At 55.5% G+C, this 20,417-nt stretch overlaps 1 protein-coding gene across 1 annotated transcript in view; it reads right to left on the reverse strand.

The window, feature by feature from the left end:
• Nucleotides 1-8,571: 8,571 nt before the first annotated feature.
• The window catches only part of LOC111159057 (fibulin 2), a 57,681-nt gene continuing 45,835 nt past the window's right edge, over nt 8,572-20,417 (reverse strand). The window contains exons 11-17 of the mRNA XM_022521435.1: nt 20,032-20,175; nt 19,776-19,904; nt 19,220-19,345; nt 16,953-17,069; nt 16,338-16,466; nt 11,734-11,857; nt 8,572-9,461 (exon numbers count right to left, since the gene is read on the reverse strand). Coding sequence (XP_022377143.1) covers nt 9,104-9,461; nt 11,734-11,857; nt 16,338-16,466; nt 16,953-17,069; nt 19,220-19,345; nt 19,776-19,904; nt 20,032-20,175 — 1,127 coding nt within the window. The 3' untranslated portion in view covers nt 8,572-9,103. The remainder of the gene's footprint in view (nt 9,462-11,733; nt 11,858-16,337; nt 16,467-16,952; nt 17,070-19,219; nt 19,346-19,775; nt 19,905-20,031; nt 20,176-20,417) is intronic.

Consider the following 20,417-nt stretch of genomic DNA (forward strand, 5'->3'; position numbering starts at 1 on the left):
AGGATGTGGACACTTCCTTGTGCCAGGGTCTGAGGGGATTGGTACCTGGGGACAACCTGGGAATCATTAGGGGGTAAATCATGGGGGGCGCCCCTGGAGGACTCCGCAGCAACAGACCAGACCCACATAGCAACAATGGTAATAGTTTAAAACAGTGTCGAGTGCAAAGCAGTGAAGAAACTGAATGATAACTGTAACACAGGACCGCTGAGGAATTAAAAATAGGAGCACAGGGGCGCCTGGGTGGCTCAGTTGTTAAGTGTCTGCCTTCAGCTCACGTCATGATCCCGGGGTCCGGTGACCGAGCCCCGTGTTGGGCTCCCTGCTCAGTGGCAAGCCTGCTTCTCCCTCTCCCCTATGCTTGTGTTCCCTCTCTCACTGTCTCTGTCAAGCAAATAAATAAAATCTTTTAAAAAATAGCACAAAAGAAGGCAGTAGGGGAAGAGGGGGAAAAGAGTAACGTTACAATCAGAGAAACGTGATGGACACGACCTCAGCTAGGTGGTCAAGGTCAACGCCAACAGTGATCTGTCACACTGACAGCTTGCAGCCTTGATATGGTGTGACATCTCTGGGGTCTTCCTGCCCACAGACCATGATTCCAGTCCAATCATGAGAAAAACACCAGACGAGCTCCGGGGGCGGGGGACTTACCGTGAACCTGAACAACACTCCTCGACCTGTCAACATCATCACAGATAAGGGATGTCTGACAAGCTATCAAGGTCAAAAGGAGCCATGACTAATGGTAACAGGGTATCCTGGATGAATCCTGGATAGTGTCCCTGGACGAAGAAGGACACAGGTTAAAAACCAAGGCAATCTGAACAGGTGGTGGACTAGTGAATACTAGCGTATCCATATTGGCTCGGTCATTGTGATGAATGCATAGAGTCGTGTAAGGTGCTAACAACAGAGAAAACTGGGGGTGGGGGGTGCAGAACTCTCTGCACTACCTTGTGCTTTTTCTACAAATCTAAAGCTATTCTAAAATAGAAGGTTTAATTAAAAATTAAATACATGGTGCCTGGGTGGCTCAGTCGGTTAAGAGTCTGCCTTTGGCTCGGATCAAGCCCCACATAGGGCTCCCTGCTCAGTGGGGAGCCTGCTTCTCCCTCTCCCTGCTGCTCTGCCTAGTTATGCTCTCTCTCTCTCTCTCTGTCAAATAAATAAAATCTTTAAACAAACAAACAAAAAAAAACACTACATACACACCCAGTCACGGTACTCATTTTCTAAAGCTCCTCCTAACACAGAGATACACAACAAGGTGTCTAGTTGGAGGCTGGGGTGGGGGGGTGGGCAGGACAGATGATGACCCAGACCCCAGGGGGAGTTGTGGGGGTGACTGCCAGCCCTCTATCCCAGGTTCTAAAAATAAATACAACAGAAAGGCTGGCGGCCCCAGGGGCTCCCTGCACAGCCCCCTGGGCACGGACACACTGGCCATCCCTCGCAGGTCCCAGGAGGGAGGCCTGAGTGCTGTGATGGTGAGTATTGGCACAGACAACCCCCTGTCCCCTGCCAGTGCAGGGGGCCCTGTCCCTAGTTGACTCTGCCTAGAGAGGGCAGGCAGGCCCACGAAGCTGAGCCCCAGAGGTACCAGGAAGCCTCGGCAAGGAGACCAGCGGGCAGGCTGGGTCCTGCTGCAAGATGTGGAACTAAGTGTGCACACACATGTGCACGGGTGTGTGCGTGTGTGCATGTGTGTGTGTTTGCATAGTGCTTGGGCTCCCCCTCACCCATGTCCATAAACTTCTGCCCATCCCCAGGGTCTGGAGAGCAGAATGCATGCAGAAAGTGCAGAACGCATACACATTAGCATGAATGTCACCAGTGTGGGTTAAGATAGTGCCAGCAGGCTTGTCCAGCCTGATGAGTGAGTCATTGGCTCATTCCCAATAAGGGGATAAGGGGATAAGGAAGAGAGGGGCCTGGACAGGAGATAGGACTGGAGTGACAAGACCAGGTCCAAGGGCCTTAACCCAGCAAGTTGCTCACACCCTCCAAGGGATCCACTCCTATAGGCACCTGCCTTCAGCCCCTGGAATCCATTCTCCAGACTGCAGCCAGAGGGACACTGGTGAAAGGCGGCCTGCCAGGCTTCAGCAGCTCCCCACACGGATCAGATCAGAGTCCTATCCCAGGCCTCCCTGTCCACCCTCTGGTCACGCCCTGCACTCCTCACTGAGTCTCTGGGCATGTCAGCCTTCATCCCCATCCCAGGAGCTTTGCATGTGCTGTTCCCTTCCCCAGAACACCCTTCCCCACTCTTTACTGCCTCCTGTTGGGTTGTTCTGTTGCATTTGACAGAAAACTCAACCAAACTAGCTTACAAAGAAAAGAAAGTAATGACAGAATTCCAAGACCACTGTGACCACAGGCCTGGCAGGGCTTGGGGCCCAAGCGCAGCCTTTGGGGCTGTTGGTTGCCTTTAACAGTACTGGCTTCAGCTTCAGTTTTGCCTACAGCGACATGGGGGCAGCGGCTCCAGACCTGATGGCCCCTCAGGTTCAAGGTCAGCCCGATATTCCCAGCAAGTTCTCGGAGCACCTCATTGCCCCAGACTGTACCAGGGGCCCACCCCGGAGCCAAGCACAGGAGAAGGAACACGGGCGCTAATGGGCAGAGGCCCCACACAGATGGACTCCAAGGTGTGGGCAGGGAGCCCCAAATAAATCTGAGGTGCTGTGCGCAAAGCAGGGGGTTTGGTGCCGCACTGGCAAAGGCAGATGTCCCACAAAGCCCACTCCTTTGGCCTCCCAGCTTCCATATGCCTCTTCCTCCCACCGTGAACTCCTAAACACGCTTACACGTCGATCAAAAGCACACAAAGCCAAGCATCACCCTGCCTAAGACTCAGCTCCCTGCTGGCCGTGAAATATGGGTGTAGCTCCTCACAGGTAAGTCACCGCACAGGGCCAATGTCCACAGTAAAAGCAGGGCAGAGAACAGCCACAATAAACCTCATCGCATCAGTACCCTTGGCTGCTTTCTGATGTGATCAAGTTCAAGTTCAGCTTGTCTCCTTTGTTGTAGGATCACAAGGGCAGCAGAAAGAGGTGGCCAATGCTATCCAACCTCCTTATTTTTCCTCCCAAGACCTTGGATGGTCCAGCAGGTGGACTGACCAGTGCCTTCGTTGCCGCCAGGTAACAAGAAGTACTAACTTCTGGACGAGAGCAGGGTGCCCCTTCTCTCTACCACTCAGCCACATTTAGGGCTTTCCCTTTCTAACACCCCACTCCCGTTCCCTGTTTCTACATTGGCTGTGGAGTGGAAAGTGAGAGAAACCCCAACCTAAACGGGCTTACACAGAAAGGAGTCCAACATTGCAAGGACAGGAAGACAAAACCACTCAGTGACCATTGGAGGGATGACAAGTGAGGCCACTTCTGTGGCCATTCCTTGGATCCTTCCTTTGGGACACAGCTTCGTATGGTGTCTCGGATTTAATATCCCACAGCCTCACAGGTGGCTCCCCATTGTTCTTGCACGCTTCCCTCCAGTTGTGCCTTTAGAGAGCTGTTTCCCTGTTCTGTGAGGCTGGCTGCCTTTGGGTCACATGGTATGGGTTCCCGTGGCCACAGCCCCAGGTCTTGGCTCTCCCCTGCGCAATGAGACCTCAGTCAGAGCCCACGGTGCGCCAGAGAGCCAGACACTCTTAGCCTCCTGACAGCAGTTCTTGCCAAGTAGGCATCTATTCCAGAACCAAAGGAGGCCCATGGAGTCACCTTGCTACCAAGTGGTCCACTGGTCTCCCCAAGGAAGAAAGACATACTAGGATTCAGCGTTCATCCCCATTGCATTCAGAGGCACCATGACCTCTATTCGTGCACTCATCTGGAGTGTCCAGACATGAAGACTGGCTAACATCACCCGGTTGAGCCATTTTAACCCCTTGGTCAGTTATCCTGGCTTCCCTTCCCTGATAGACACTCACTCATTGCCCTTAATGCATCACACAGAAATCTTCACACTCGGACCCACTCCCTCCACCTCTCAGCCCACAGGCCTCTGCCCAGAACCCTTGTCTCTAGCCACCCATTCTTTTCTTTCTAGGCCTCTGGCCAGATGGCCCGTCAATGGCCACTCCCCCTACAGTCCCACCTCAAGCCAATTCTCCTTCCACACAAAGAGGATAACAGGGACCCACTGCCCACAGCACCAGCCACTGGGAAGATGTTCCCTCTCCACTGTCTTTCAAGGTCATTTCTGGATGTGGCTGTCACGCAGGTGCCGTTCCTTTCCAGCCTGCACCTGTCCGGAGCTGACCCTTCATTAACCAAGCTCCAGCATCATCCTCCTCTTTCAGCTGGTTCTTTTGCACCTGGCAAAAGATACAACAGCTCTGGGTGACACAGGAGTGTGTCCCACCTGCTCCCAAAACCCCCCATGCCTCTGGTCCTGCTCAGGCTCGATCCTGGACCTGTTTCCATCTTACGATGGCCCATGATGGACTCGTCCGACTTCATGGCTTGATGTATCTGACAGACATAGCTTGTAGTGGGTATCTGCAGGTTCATGGCCATGTGACCCCTGTGGTCAAGTGTGTGGTCTCCACGAAGGCTCAGGAGCACACCACATGCTGTTTCTCAAGCAGCAGATGGCATGGCCTTGCTCTAGAGTCCCTGGGGCCTGCACTGTGAATCCCCCCTCCCTGGCATTTGCCATGGGTGTGTGTGTGTCTGGCCCAAGAAGCAAGGCTGCCCTCATTGCTTACCTACACCTGCTGCGGATCCCTTTCCAGTTCCAGCCCCACTCCAGAAAGTTCCCCCAAGTCAGTGAAGTCATGTTTATCCAGACTTTCATTCTGGCTCAGCTGGGCCAGCAACCTCAAAATCCATCTCAGGGGAGTTCCCCTGGCTCTGGTCATCACCTGCCAGATCATTTTTGAAATTCTTGGGTGCAGAATCTCTTCCCTTCTTTATCAAGCCCAGCACACTGCTTACCAGGCTGTGCTGGGCTTTAACCCGTTATTGGCCTGGCGGCTCCCGAGGGGCACCTGGGGCCCTGCAGGGTACTGGCAAGCTTCCTCTGCCTCTCCAGATGTTCCCCCTCCATTTTCATGGTCTCAGGTGTCTTCCCCTAGGGCCCTTAAGTTCCCATGACTGACTCTGGCTGAGCAACAAATGTCCCTGGGGCTCTGTGACTTCCACAATCAAGCAGGTCTTCTGACCACCCCCCTCAAGGGGCATCCGCCCTTACGCTGCAGGAGGTAGGGGTCGCTGTCTTAGCCCTGCCACTACCTGTTAATAGGCCCAGAGTTCTCACTGTCCCTCTGCAAGCCAGCACAATGTAGCAGTAAGCTTTGTAAGTTTTGGTTGCTTGTGTTTATCAAATGCAGGCATCACCGCCCCTGCTCTAGCATCCCTTCCACTGGGACAGCCCGCTCCAGGTGAAATCCTTGTCCATTCTGCTGCCACCTCGGGCCAGGCACCGTGCACACCCCAACCCCCCACCAGCTCCAATACAGACTCTGGACTCCAAAGGCACGGCGAGCCTCCCTGCTGGGTGATTCTCCGTGGGGATTATCACACATCGAGCCTGGGAGGAGGTCACGCCATCCGGGACTCTATGGTGAGAGCATAACCAGAAACCACATCTAGACCCTACATGTTTCTTCCCTTGGCCGACTTTGATTTGTATCCTTTGCTATGATAAAATTGTAAGAATAAGTAAGACACCTGCTTCAGTTGAGTCATTCTAAGAATGACCAAACCTGAGGATAGTCACGGGACCTCAGAGTTTGCAGCCAGCTGATCCAATGTGTGCCGGCGGTGTAGACGGGCACAGTGGCCGAAGCTAACATCCCTTCCAGAGGTGGAAGAAATGGGGCACAGACTGAGAGAACGGGAGCTGTCGCTGAGGGTGAAGGAGTGGCTTATGTTATGAGAACCCGACCAGGTTGAGCGGAAGGTGCAAACCTGGGCCAGCCACTCTGGGAGACATTTAGTCGTCCAAGGGACAGTGGGCTGGCAAAAGGGCTGATGACAACATGGGACCCAGTCTTCTTCAAGTGACACCCACCTGCTGCCACATTGTGGGCGGCTTTCCACGCTGACACTGATGGCCATGGCCTTGAGTAAGTCACAACACTGAGTTCCAGCCTCCTTAGGAGGCAATGCTGCTGAAAAAGAGCCGGCCTGAGAAAGAACAGGATTTGGCTAAGCACTAGCTCATTTCTACGCTCAATAGTTCTGCCCACGTTTATCAGAAAGTTCACAGCCGCAGATCAGGCGGGGAAGCAAGTAATGTTAAACACAGATGCCCAAACATGATCACTCCACTGTCAGAAGGCCTAGGCCAGGGCCCAGGGGGCTAGAATTCAGCTTACCTAAAGGCAGAGCTGGCCTTTGCCCTCAGCTTCCAGGAGGTGAGCTCTAGGCCCCTGGGAGGTCCTGACAGGACTGGCTTTGCCTGGGGACATGGGGCAGGGACAATCTTTTAATGTGACTAAGGATGGGGCTTTGGGACATGTCCTATCAAGTCTGACCTCCAGGAGGGACCAGACACCATGGGTCGGCCATGCTGCAGTATGAGCAAAGCTGGAATAGAAGTGCTGGGTACCGAAGGCTTTCTGGTTGGCCACACTCTGTGTGGACCGTCATCCATCATGCCAGGAAGGGGACGCATCCTGGGGACATGGATTCCTCCTGGATTCTGCCCTGTGCGTCATGCCCCTTGGATGATTTCAGTTTGTACGTTTCCATCCTAACAAAACTATCCCCCTCAGTTTGGCACTCCCCCGGGTTGTTCAGGTGAGCTAATGGACCTGAGGGTGCTCGTGGGGGCCCCCGAGTTTGTGTATGGCATCCGGAGTGAGGGCAGTCTTGTAGGGACTAGTCTCTCCAACTGTGGCTTGTCAAACTCTTGTAGACATGGAACTCCAGAATTACGGAAGCTTAGTGCCTCTGAAGTCATAAAGTTTTCCAAGAGCCACTAAGCTCGATGCTGTTTGTGTGTTGCTCATTCTAGTGGTACAGAGCCCCAGGAGGGAAAAATGGTGGGCATCGCCATCCCCTGATGAGACAAATGAAATCCAGGGAGATGACGTCACTCACTTGAGGTCCCACAGGGAGTAACTCTTGGGTCAGAGGAAGAAGCTGAGCCTGTATAGGCTAGGTGCAGCCCCGTCCCCTGCTGGCATCCCTAACCTGCTCATAGAATGGAGGAGACCCGGTCCCCACTGGTCCCTGCCTGGTGAGCGCCGATGCCAGGCGCTATGGCTAGCTCTGGTTTTCCCAACAACCCGGGAAACAGAAGGAAGAGAGATAGTAAGGCAGCGAGAAGGAAATCCTGGCTCCTGCCACATGGCCTTGGGGTCAGAGCCAGGGAGGGGCAGGGAGGGAAGAAAAGGCCACGAGATGGTGAGCCCTCCATGGCAGGCTTCTGGCAGGAAGCTCCGAGGCTGGCTCATTCCTGATGCTAAGAAGTTTTAAATAATCTCCACATCTTAAAGTGGAATATCTTACATCAAAAGGTAGTCCGGGCGCTTGTCTGGAAGCATGAAAGCATCCCGGCATTGGGAGTGTGGGTTTCCAGAAGGTGGCAGGGCTGGAGCTGTGTCCTGCCTCCTCCTCCTCCCAGGGCATACACTCCTGGTTCACCACCATCTCCCACCCTGCGCCTCTCCATGTCCCACTGCCACCTGCCAGAGCTGGTGGCACACGGGTATGTACACACTCTGTTGTATCCTGATACACGTCTCTCCCCACCCCTCACAGGTGTGCAGCGCAGTGAGAATGTCCATTCTAGCCTGGTTTTCAACGGCCACTGCCACCCACCACATATAGTTCGAGACCCCCGAGGTGGCACCCTGCCTGCATTGGAAATCCACTGGCTTAGCAAAAGAGCCAAGGGGAGTGGCAATGTATATGTGTGAGGAGACGCAGACCGGGGCCCGGACGCCCACGCGAACTTGTCCCTTCCCTTCTCAGCCCTCCTCGTGTGCTGCAGGCTCAAAGCCCTAGAAACCTACACGGGGGAAGGAAAGATGAATTCTCTCAGCCTTCCTCTGTCTGACCTGTTTTCAGGCCCCAGTAACCAGGACCAGTACTGGAGTCTCCGGATGATACCCAGAGTGAGAAATCCACCTCTGAGGAAGGAAGAGGAGGAAGAGGAGTGGTGAAAGAGGAGGAAAGGGTCCTGAAGCACAGTTTACACTGGGATCCCTTCACCCCAAGAGGAGAGTTCCTGGTAGCAGCTAATTCCGTGAATTAAGATACCAAGGACAGAGGCGCCTGGGTGGCTCAGTGGGTTAAAGCCTCTGCCTTCGGCTCAGGTCATGATCCCAGGGTCCTGAGATTAAGCCCCGCATTGGGCTCTCTGCTCGGTGGGGAGCCTGCTTCCTCCTCTCTCTCTGCCTGCCTCTCTGCCTACTTGTGGTCTCTGTCAAATAAATAAATAAAATCTTAAAAAAAAAAAAAAAAAGACATCAAGGACAGTCTTGATCTACAAAAGGACGCACTGGTCCAGCGAGGGACCCTGCTGGGACATGCAGAAATCATCAAACACAAACACTTTACAAAATAAGGGTTTTTTTTTTTTCTTTTTTCATTTTTTACTTTATAATCCTTTGGTACTATTTGAATATATTTTTTGCAATATGTGCATACTACTTTTATAATTAAACAAAAACACTTAAAATGATTTAAAAAAGAAAAAAGTAAGGAACTAATCACAGTGGAGTATGAAGTGGAGTATCAGCTCTGGGGTCAGGTCACTGAGTTAAGTCCAAACACCCCAATGGGGTCGCTGTGTTTCCAGTCTTGGGCCCTCTGACTCCACCCATGGAGCACCTACCATGACCTTGAACTGCCCTCCAAGTTTAGGCACGCTTCCTGTGGCCAAGCTCCCTCCCGCAGGGCAGGACATGGGGGAAGCCCAGGAATCCAGGAGGAATCGGGTCAGCAAAATTAAGTTAATTTACAGAGTTATATAGTAAAAACCGCCACCATAACCTGGCCCCACATATGCAGCGTTCAGCAACCGCAGAACGGTGTACGCTGGTGGGTGGCACAGAGGTTGCCGCCAGGGTCACCGAGGAAGGATCCCAGGGGTTCCATGGCTCCGGCAGGGTGCTCAGGCAGGCGTGGGCGCCTCACAGCGCGAAGGTGGTGAAGAAGATGTGCATCTTGGCCAGGAAGGTGGTAACGGAGCCCTGTCGCCAGAGCTTCATCTCCACGTCCAGGGCGAAGTCCCGGGGCTCGCGTACCAACCGCTGCAGGTACACCACACCCGTGAAGGCGTTGAGCGGCCGTGTGCCAAAGTAGCCCTCCTCGTTGCCCTTGGTGATGGTCAGGGAGATGGTGTCACCCGCGAAGACGGGCACTGGGCTGATGCGGAAGATGTGTGCTGGCACCAGGAGGCCTGTCTGGAAGTTCAGCTGGTAGTAGGTGATGCGTGCCGGCGAGTTCTGACACTCCATGAAGTCGTGGCACGTGGTGCGCTCACACTTCCTGCGGAAGGCACAGGGAGGGGGGTGGGTTGGTCAGCGGGCCCAGGGGTGCTCCTACCCGACATCCACCCATCCAGGACATGGTGCCAGCCTCAGCGGCCTGGCTCCGTTGCCAGCTCTACCCTTAGCAGCTTCTGCTAAGTCACCTATCTTCCCTTGGTCTCAATTTCCTCATCTGTAAGGTGGGATGATGGCCTGTGGTCTCACTGGTGGGATGGGGTTAGTTAACGAGCATGCAGGGCCTCCCATGGGCCTGGGATGGTGCGTGAGCAGCCCTGAGTCAGCCACACGTTCCTGTCTTCTTCTTTCCTCCCTTCATTCTGACCTGCCTTCCTCTGTTTGGTTTTCGCGTGCGCACTTCCCCTCTGCACAGACTCCCTGGGCACGGTGTTTTGATTGTTTTTGTCATTTTCCAAATTCCTTTTCTTCCATAACTGTCTCTCCTTGGGAGCCATCCCCTCTTCTGAGTCGGGATGGCCTGCTCTTCCCCAGGGGAAGCCTCTCTGAGGACCAGGGCCCACCTGGAGCTCCGAGTCACCCACTCCCTAGGAAGCCTCAAGACTCAGCCATTCTCCATGACAAGGACAACGAGGAGGGAATCTCCACCAAACCCCAGAGGGGGTCTAAGGGCTTGACTGACAAGCATAGCACCAATCTGTCCCATCTTGGCTCTTGGAGCCAAGGTTGCCCCTCCATCATTAAATCACTCTCCACATGCTCACTGCTTCCAAAAGGGGACACTGCTCAGCCACCAGGGCTCCGCAGCTCCCAAGGATGCTCTGAGCAGAGCTCCCCACCTGGCGTACCGCAGCACACAGCCACACAGGCACCATGACCACAGCCACGCCGCCAGCAACGAGTGGCAATGACGCTGCACTTATGCCACACCACGACCCCTGCCAAGCCCATGGCACCCCTTCACTCCTCTCGTGCTCACACCCGGCCCAGGCGGGACTTGCTCTCACCCCCATGTTCCAGACGAGACGGCTAAGACCCAGAGAAGGGAGGTTACCTGTTCAGGGTCACTCAGACAAACTCCCCTAAAGTTCCCGACACCCATGCACATGGACGTTAGGATGTTTGTGCCAGTGGAACACGGCAAAGGGCCGCGGGGCAGTGGTGTGTGGACATGCATCCACACTAGGAAACACGGCTAGTGGTGGGCTGTGTGTGCAGACGTGGAGGACAGCTGTGAGGCAGAAGCAGCAAGCCAGGCCCAGCTGCGCACACAAGTGTGACCACACTTCCCAGGCACTTCGTGGTCAGCGTAAGAAGAGGGAAGGCAGGCGACCTCCACGGCCATGGGATCCAGCTGGGGGCAGGGGAAAGGCTTTTGCTTGACCCACTTCTGTGGTGGAAATACTTTGATAAGCAGGTGTCACATTTGCAATTATAAAAATGTGAGTCTGGAAAATACCTTACACAGTAAAATAAAGTGGGAGATAGCCAAATTATAGGAAACACCAAAGTACTTTATGAAAATGTAGGTTTAGCAAAAAAAAAAATAGAAAATAAAAAGGCCAGGAAATACAGCAAAATGCCAAGAAGATACCTGTAAGAACTGTAAGATAACTGTAAGAAGTATGGTCACCGGTCTGCACAGTGCTGCTGGGTGTCCCACCTCCTGGTGGCCACATTTTGTGGTATCCTTAGGGTACCCCCACCTATTACAGTGCTGGACTGTGTGGTCCACGCCACGGTATGTCCCTTCTAGCGTTAGGTCAGGTTACAAAGGACTGTCACCTGCTCTTCTGAGGACTCGTTCCAAGGAAGCCACATCACAAGCTGTCTCAAAGAGAGGGCCCTGCAGTAAGGAGCCTGCTGCCCAGAGTCACAGTGAACGAGTGACAGGGTCCTGCAACCCCACCCGAGCCTTCAGATGACACTCCCCAGGAGACTTGAAGCCAGAACCACCCAGAGAGCTGCTCCCGGCTTCCTGAGCCTCCAAACCATGTGAGGTAATAACTGTAACCGTTTGTCATGGAAAGACGCTGTGTGTTGGGATAACCTGTTACACAGTAACCACTAATGAGTACATTGTGTGTGTGTGCACATACACATGTTGGGGGGTTAGAGGATTGAGATTTTCTGAGTTGTCTTCCCTTTGTTCTCTATACTCTGAGCTCTCTACAAGGTGCTTTTATACGTACCCTGTGTGGTCAGTTAGACCACAGACCCAACCATCAGGACCTGTGAAGAGCAGGAGGGGTGAAGGCGGGCAGCCTGAGAGGGGCACAGGGGTCCCCGGCCCAAAGCCAGGCAGGGACACTCACGTTTCGGAGACACGGACGTAGTTCGGAGGGCAGTCGAAGCGCAGGCAGCGGAAGCCACCCCGGATATTATGGCAGGTCTCGGCCTCAGAGCAGTTGTGAGTGCCCAGCGCACACTCGTCTAGGTCTGGGGGAAGAAGAGGAAGGTGAGGATGGGGACCCCCTGGCTGAGGGCATTCGTCCAAACCACTGCGACCCACCCTGGAGGCCTGGGTCTCAGGGCAGCTCGTTCCTACAAGCACGCAGCTCCCACACTGCCCTACTCCACACACCCCCACTTTGTCCCCTCTACACACCGCAGCTGAGGGCCTTGTTCTCAAATAAAGCATCTGTGTCCCCTGAGGTCTTTCCATGCTCCCAGAATAAAAAGCGAGTCCCTTCTTATACACCATAGGGCCCTTCTGTGAACTTCTCTCCTTCCACTTGGGGCTGCAGCCTGTTGGACATCTCCATGTTGCTCCAATGCCCTGACGCCTCCCCCACCCCAGGGACTTTGCACATGCTGTTTCTGCTACTGAAACACTTTCCCCACATCTTCCCATCTTTTAGGTCGCAGCTCAGGGTCACCCCCTGCAGGGCACCCTCCCTGACGGCCCTACGGTGGGCCCCCTCCCATTTGATTCTCCTTCTACTGCCCAGCCTGTTCTGTGTCCCCCCCTCCCCTTCCTCAATGTGAGACCCAGGAGGACAGGGGTGTGTGTCTTTCTTGGTCCTGTGGTGTCCCTAGCATCTACCAGAGTGCCTGGAACAGAGCAGGCGCTCCACGCATATTGCTGGAGGGAGGGGGTCAGACCCACCACTTGTAAATACAGACTCTGAGAGCCACGGCTACAAATGGTCCCCCAACTGCACAGACATGCTCATGCCTCCTGTGCACAGTCACACGGACAGGCATGTGTTGAGGCACGCCTGCATGCTCGAGCAGACTCCCCTAGATACACAGAGTCACAGATACAAACATCCAAGGAGGGCCTTTTCATGATGCTGACACACGCACGCACACACACACGTAGGTAAATATCTGACAAGCACTCAGAGAAGCCGACGTGTGTGCCTGCGTGCACACAGGCAACCTGTGAGACAAGAAACATCAAATAAGTGGGTCCTAGAGACCCTTTCCATGAAGACTGGCTGCTAGCTGAGAGAGGGTGGCCTCCGGAGGCCCCAGGGGAGGTCGTTGGGGTTGGGGGTGAGGCAGAGCCTGTCAAGATCTTCCCAGGGAGGCTTCTGGTTTCTTGCTCCGATCTGCCACACTGATTCAGTTTAGGGATTTCTCCTCACTTGATCCTCATGCCAGGCCTGTAGGGTGAGGGTCACAGGCCTCTCCAGACCGGGGGAGAACAGAGGCTCAGAGAGGGGCATGGGCTCCCTCAAGGTCACACAGCAGGCAGCAGGCAGCTGGAGCTGAAAGCCAGGGATCCGATCACGATGCCACACGGACCATGACAGGAATGACAGGATGGTCGTAACCATAGCAGGCCAACTGCATCCTGAGTCTAAGGCCTGGGGTCCATCCGCTACTCGGGGCCCTCTGCGCTCATCAACTCATTTGTCCTCACAAGCCCACAAGGCAGGAATGGTGTCACTTCCCATCCTCACATGCTGACTCCAGGCTTTTGGCCACCACCCTCTGTGGCGACAGACCAGCTGACATCCATTCACCTCTCCAAGCTTCCCTCCCTCTTCTCCTCTGCAAACTGGGTCGTGATCCCAATTTCCCAGGGTGGCACAGAGGCGAGTGGAAGAAAACAGAGCAGGAGCCGGTGGGGCCAGGTTGGGCGCGGTTGTTGTCCTAATGGTTCATTAACTGAATCCACGTGAACGGGGCGGGGGGCCTCCTGCTCTTCCCTGCTCTGGCCCCAGCTATGCTCAGGCTGCCCACACTGGTGAGCAGGAAGCCCTGCCCCTGACCCCGGGCAGGGCTGTGGCAGGAATATGGAGGGAGCTGCTTCTTGCTGTCTGCTGGCTCAGTGCTGATGGAGATGACCAGACGTAGGAGGGAGGAGCGCCAAGGGTCAGCAGCCCTCCAGCCTGGCTTCCCCGTGCTCACAGAAACCATCACAGGACTTCCCTAGGACCCCAGTCTTTGTCCCTCGTGTCTGCGGGGTCTTCGACCCTGGACCCTCTCTTGGAGAAGGTCAGGCCAAAGGGAGAGCTGGACAAGGCCACATCCTCAGACAGACAAATGCCAGCCGCAGCCCAAATGGGTGGGGGTAGGGGACAAAGTCAGTGCTAAGACTAACAGCATTGCTGAGAGCTAGCCCTTCACAAGCGGCCCGCTGACAAGGGCTTTATATACATTCAAAACAGAACAGAGGCAGAATTCAAGGTTATTCTCAGCACGATCTTAACTCGTCTTGCCTATACACATACGTGCGTGTATATCGGCATAACGAGAAACTGGGAAACATGCATCCGAGTATCCGCAGAACTTGCTGCTCCGTTCCGTCGAGGGGTTGAACGTTCAATAGGCAGCTGCTACATGCTGGGCACTGCCCTGCGGGCTGGTGACGAGCCTCAGGGCCCTGCCTGCACGGAGTGCGTATTCTAGGCAACACTGCCGAGTCTCAACTCCTTCACATCTTTCTATCCCCACTTGTTTTTTAACCACTGAAGAAGGGCAGGATTTACTGAGATATTAACCGGCATGCTCTGCTCTCCCACGGCTGTCCTCCCATCCTTCCGTTGGAGCCACGCGACCTCCACGCTTGGCCTGAGTTAGAACAGGACCACAGAGCACGAAGAGGGCTGCCTCTTCGCTCTGAAGGTTAGCGGCTGCAGAGGTCAGCCCCACGGGTGCCTGAGGAAGTGGACACGACCCGGCAGAACCACCATCCCACACTCTGGCCTTGTCCACCCTGTGACAGCATGGAGACTTTTCCAGCAAGAAAGATACCTTTCCAGCAAAGGCATCACACATACAGTGGGGCCTCCCTCTCACCCGACCTGGTGGGGGCTGCAGCAGGAGCTGAGGCGGGGGGAATCTGGGCCTTTCCAGGGGGGATGCAGTGACCTGGGATGGGGGCAAACACAACCAGCTGTGGGGACCGGAGCCAGAGATGGGTGCTAGGGGTCAGGTGCACCTGTGGCTGGGGCACAGCAGCCGCATACCCGGGCCCAGGGAGCGAGCCCTCTCTGGTAGCAGCAGACACAGACCAGGCAGCCCAGACCCCAGCAGATGAGGGCCAGGGAGAGGTTTTCAAGAGCAAAGTCAGTGCAAGGGTCTGACTGGACCTCCAAGAAGGGACCCCACCTGTGTTCTGCCATCAGGTGGAACACAGCCTGGTTCTCCAAAATGAAATCCTAGTCTAGGAACATAGAGCCCTGTGTCCCACACAACCCCTCTGATGGGCAAAATCCTTACCTTTGATGGAGCCCATGTTTATTCTATTTTAAACTAAAAAGCAGAGAGACGGCTTTGGGGCCAGGGAGCCCTGGGTCAGCCTCTGTGAGTCTACCAGTCCTCCAAGACTGCGGTTTACCGGCACTCCTCGGGGTCTTTTCATTTATTTTTTTCTTTGCATTTATTTTTTTCTTTGCATCAGTCTATGGTAAGGAATCCTTTTGCACTGGACTAAGTATACACACATGGGTTAGAACAGTCTATATAGTCATGGCGCACCCTGGTCTACTCCATGTTCACTGCCACCTACCCCATCCTCTATTTTGTTATTCATTAATTAAAATAAACAAAAACCAGCTAGCTGAGATCCACCAAAATGATCACCGTTCTAACTCTACACCCTGCTGGGCACCGACTCTAACCCCTGGGCCTGCAGGAACGCCAGGGCCTGCCTTGGTGGACCAAAGCTGCAACCCAGGAGACTCTGGGCTCCTAGGCCCACCGTCCGGGGAAGAGTCGGCCACACAGGTAGGTGGAGGGTAGGCGGACTGGGCTATGAAGCCCTGAGTGGTTGCTTCTTGAGCAGGGGCTGGTGGGGGGATATTCCTGTGTCCCACTCAAGGGGATTCTAGCCCCCCTCCACCTTGCCAGGGTGGCTTGCCAGGCCTAGAATTTGGTGGCCTCAGTAAGTCCCAATGCACCTGAACTTAGTATCATGACTCCCCAACACAGAAGGAAGATTAGATGTCACAGAACCTGGTCTCCATCCAAGGAAGTAGTTGCAAAACTGCAAAAACAGGAGACTGACCAGTGGTTTGTACATCCTTAGTGATGGGAAGCCCCATGTAGCCCTACTCAGGTCTGCACAGCTCTGGCTGCGATAACGTCCTTCTGCATGCAAGGTTAGCAGATGCAGATGCTTAGGGACAGATGCTGGGACCCCTGAGGCCACTCCCCACTGGAGCTGCTCCCCAATGGAGCTGCTGGACAGGTCTTCTGCCTTTTAGGACCACCCCTTGGGATCCCTGTCCGTTTCCTAGGAGAGGGCTCACGGCTGAGCCCAAGCCTGGAAGGCTAGCCCAAGCTGAGTCAAACAGCAGAAACACTGTCTCCTCCCTCAACCCAGGCATAGACCTCGGTTAATACAGCCACCAGTTGCATCGGCCATTCTGTGTTTATGTACTAGGTGTCAGAGCTCCAATCACACAGCAAGCTGCTCAGAGCCTGCCCAAAACTCTGGTGGGGCAGGGACCCCCTTGCTTACCCTTGCAGGACCTCCCATTGGCTGTCATGGTGTAGCCCCGCTCTGGGCACGCACACTGGTAGCTCCCTGGCACGTTGACGCAGCGGAAGGTGCAGAGGATGCCAGCGCCCTGAGCACACTCATCAATGTCTGTCAGAGAAAGTTTTGGCCCCCAGTGAACCCCTTGTACCCGCAGGGGCCAGCCGTGAACAGTTATCCTGGCCCTGCTACAGCCCTGGAGCCTAGGGGCCCATTTTACTGATGAAAACCAAAGGGTTCAGAGAAGGGAAGAGAGTTGCCAATGGACACACAGCACAATAGGACTCCCATTCCAGTGCTCAATCCCTGGGGCTGCTCCATGATTACTACTATCAGTGCAGGGCCAGTGAGGTACTAGACACGGGCCTGGACAAGGTGTGTGATCTCATCCTTCATCCCACTGAGGCCAGGACCATCGCCTCCACTTTACGGAGGAGGAGCCTAAGGTCCTCCTAGCCCAGGAGATCGCGGGGCTGGGAATCCAGCTCTAACTTGAAACTGAGACGCCTTTGTGTGTCCCATGTGTCCCCAGCCCAGCCTGGCACACGGGGAGGGGGTGCCTCTCAGGAAGGGTGCCCCTGGGCAGAGGAGAGGTACCTGTGCAGGTGTGCCCATCCTCTGCCAGCTGGTAGCCTTGACGACAGTAGCACTGGTAGGAGCCATAGATGTTGGTGCACTCCTGGCTGCAGCGCTGGGCCTCACACTCATTCACATCTGCAGGGAGACTGGTCTGTGGTCAGGGCAGAGTCCCCCCAGCTAGATGGCGAGGGCTGAGGTCTCAGCTTACCTAGAGCCTTATCTTGGCAGACCAGCCTTATCTTGGTTCCAGCCTCTCTTAAGGGCCGGTGGGGAATTAGAGACCTGGAAAAAGGCAAGGAGCTGGGCCGTGCAGCTGAGACAGGGGCAGGGCTGGAGCTTGCTGGTGGGGTCTCAGCCTGCTGCCCAGAGGAGGAAGCCACAGATCGGGCTCAGATATCCCCCATGGGGAGCTAGATGCTGCCCTATTGAGAGTCCGTAACAGCTGGTAGGGATGGCTCTGGAGGCATCACCTAGGTGCTAACAAGGATCCCCTCAACCCTGGGAACTCAGCTTCCTGCCCTGATCCCCAAGCCTGGCTGTGCATGGCGCTGGAGGGCAGCGAGGGGAAGAGCTGCACGTGTGGGCCTATGAGCTAACCAGTGTGGGAGTGAGCAAGTGAAAGGTCAGCTCCTGGCTCAGATGGACCAGCCACTGGACTCTGAGCTCCCTGAGGGCAGAGATTTGGCTTTCCCTCATCCATCCAAGAACTGCTGAGCCACTACAATATACTGTACCAGTGCCGAGTGTGGGGACTCAGCCATGAACAAGACAGACAAAATCTCCACCTCGTGGCGCTGGCGTTCCCGCGTGTCCTGGGAAAGTAGGGGGAGGGGCTAACTGAATGAGTCAAGTAACTAGTACATCCAAGGCGCTAGCGCTGTGAGGCAAGAGGAGAGAAAGGGACAGGGGACGTGGCTGGGAGCTTGCAGCTCTGCAGCCATGTAGGCCTCCGAGGGAAGTGTTCCGTGCAGAAGGCACAGCAAGAGCAAAGGCGCTGTGGTAAGAGTGTGCCTCGTGCCCTCAAGGGGCAGCAAGGAGGCCAGTGTGTTAAGAGCAGAGGGGGCCAGGAGAGAGGAGCAGGGGCAGTCAGTCATACGGGGCCCGGTGGGCGGCCGTCTGACCCACATCCAGATCCTCAGGACGTCCCAACACACAGTATCCACAGAGAAAAAGCCATCATCTCCTCTCCTGGCTCCGAGCTTCTGGCACTAGGGGCCATACTGGTTTCATCTCTGGTCTCTGGCATCCAGGCACAGATGGCCTAGAGAAGCCATGTGAAACAGGGATGGTGGCAGTAAAGGCAGAAGGGTCAAGAAAGGAGTGAATGAGCCACGCCACGCGGTAGTGCCTGGGATGCAAGGCCCATACCTACTGCTGGCTGTACCCAACCTGGCCTGGAGTAGGGGCTCACAGGTGATCAAAACACAGACAAAGGAATAAATGTGACCAGGTCTGTTCCAGGGGGCCCTCCAAAAGCCCTCGGAGGCATCCAGGCCTGGTCACACTGCCCCCACCCAAGGCTGGTGCTATCCCATGGAAGGGCCAGCTCAGGGGTCCCCACAGACTCCCCTCCCCAGGAGGGAAGTAAGGAAAGCGCCTCCAGGCCGGGAAGGGTTGGAGACTCACATCCCCTTCCCTCTCTTGACCCCAGATCTGTGGGCAAGGTCCAGCCCGTTTATGTTCTTGGTTTTACTCATACATCATTTTTTTTTTAAGTTTAAATCTATCATAACATATAAAAACCAGCAAATTTTACATAGATAGCTCCATTTCTAGCATCTGGAAAACCAAGAAGATCGGGTCGCCCTGGACTGCCACTGTCACTGCTGGGCAGCACCATCCCCAGGGCCGTGTGGCTGCCACCCCTCCTGATGGCCACTGGGCTCTCCAGCTGCCCCGGAGCCTGATCTCATGTTTCACTCACTTCTGTTCCTTACCTGGACCCCCAGGCTGAGCAGCCACGACCAAGGATCAGAAGCTACTAAGGGGCTGAGGTTGGGCTGCCATCCCTGCCAGAAAGGAGCTCCTGTCTGAGGTGCAGATGACACAGAGATCCAGTCCTTCTGGTGTGAGATGGCTGGACCCCGGGCCCTCGGAAGGGCTCCTGGCAGGATATAGCCAGAGCAGCCGAGGCCAGGGAGGGTTTGCCCAGATGGAGAGGTAGAGAAGTGGTGTGAGGTAGGGTGTGAGGTCGGTGAAAGTATGAAGCTAGAGGCTGGCAGGGCTTTGGGCTTTTTACATGGTGAGGACCTCTGTGCAGGGTCAGAGGTCAGGGTCAGTGGTACCTTCACAGCGCTTGCCATCCGCAGCCAGCACGAAGCCGGTGGCACAGGAACAGCGGTAGGAGCCTGGTGTGTTCTCACATGTGTGCTGGCACAGGCGGCCCGGCGAGGTCCAGCACTCGTTCACGTCTGTGGGCGGGCGGCAGGCAGAGGGTGGGTGGCCCATAGGGATGGCAGAAGGGGCCTGGGGGCTAGCTCCCTCCACCCCCAGGTAGAAAAGAGGGGCTGGGTGAGGACAGGGACACACAGACCCAGAAGGAGAGTCAGGGAGGAACCTAGACAGGAAACAGGGGAGGCAACAAGAGCAGGGGCCGAGGAGAAAGGCAGCAAGAGGATCGGAAAGAGGCCAAGGCAGAGACAGAAAGACGGACAGACACAGTAAGAGGCAAGAAAGCATGGTGATGGGACCACGGCCAAGAGAAGCAGAGGAGACCAGAGCAAAGAGGAATAGCAGAGCGAGGGTGAGTGCAGGGCCGGCAGGAAGGAGGAGGTGGCTTAAGGGCTGGCCCGGGACAGGCGGATCCCACAGAGGGCTTCTCGGCCACCAGCGCCCACCTACCGACGCAGGCCCGGCCGAAGGCGTCCCGCTGGAAGCCAGCTTTGCAGTCACAGCGGTAGGAGCCAGGGAGGTTGTGGCACACCTGGCCCTCGCCACACTGGTGCACACCCGTCTCACACTCATTCACGTCTGCCAGGGAAGGTAAGCAGGGCACCCTGAGGCCAGGGCTCTCCCTCAGCCGGGGCCACCTGTGGGCCAAGGAACCCGGGAAGCCCCAGGCTGGGCAGAAGGCAGGCAGGGAGGTGGTTGGCCTCACCCACACACTTGGTCCCATCCTGGTTGGCGTGGTAGCCGCGCCCACAGAGCAGCGGGTTCCTCTGGCACGTGTACGAGCCCACAGTGTTGATGCAGCTGAAGCCCGGCCTACACGGCTCAGCCAGCGACGTGCACTCGTTGATGTCTGCAGAAGGGATGGAAGTAACAGGGAGCCTGGCACAACCCCTCCCCGTGTCCTGGTGTCTGAGTCCAGGGCCACACTGGGAGGTGGTCGGTTTGGAGATTCAGCCCAGCCTAGGACAGGGCTGCACAATTAGATTGTCCCCTCCCTGTGTCCTCTGATCCCAGGGCCTTCTCCTTCAAGAACCTAAGCACCCACAGAGCTCTTCCTACATTCTTCTCACAGCTGCCCTGATGCAGTGGCTG

This window comes from Enhydra lutris, unplaced genomic scaffold (assembly GCF_002288905.1).
Source record: "Enhydra lutris kenyoni isolate GAN:26980312 unplaced genomic scaffold, ASM228890v2 scaffoldscaffold66, whole genome shotgun sequence".
In the NCBI taxonomy this organism is placed as follows: domain Eukaryota; kingdom Metazoa; phylum Chordata; class Mammalia; order Carnivora; family Mustelidae; genus Enhydra; species Enhydra lutris.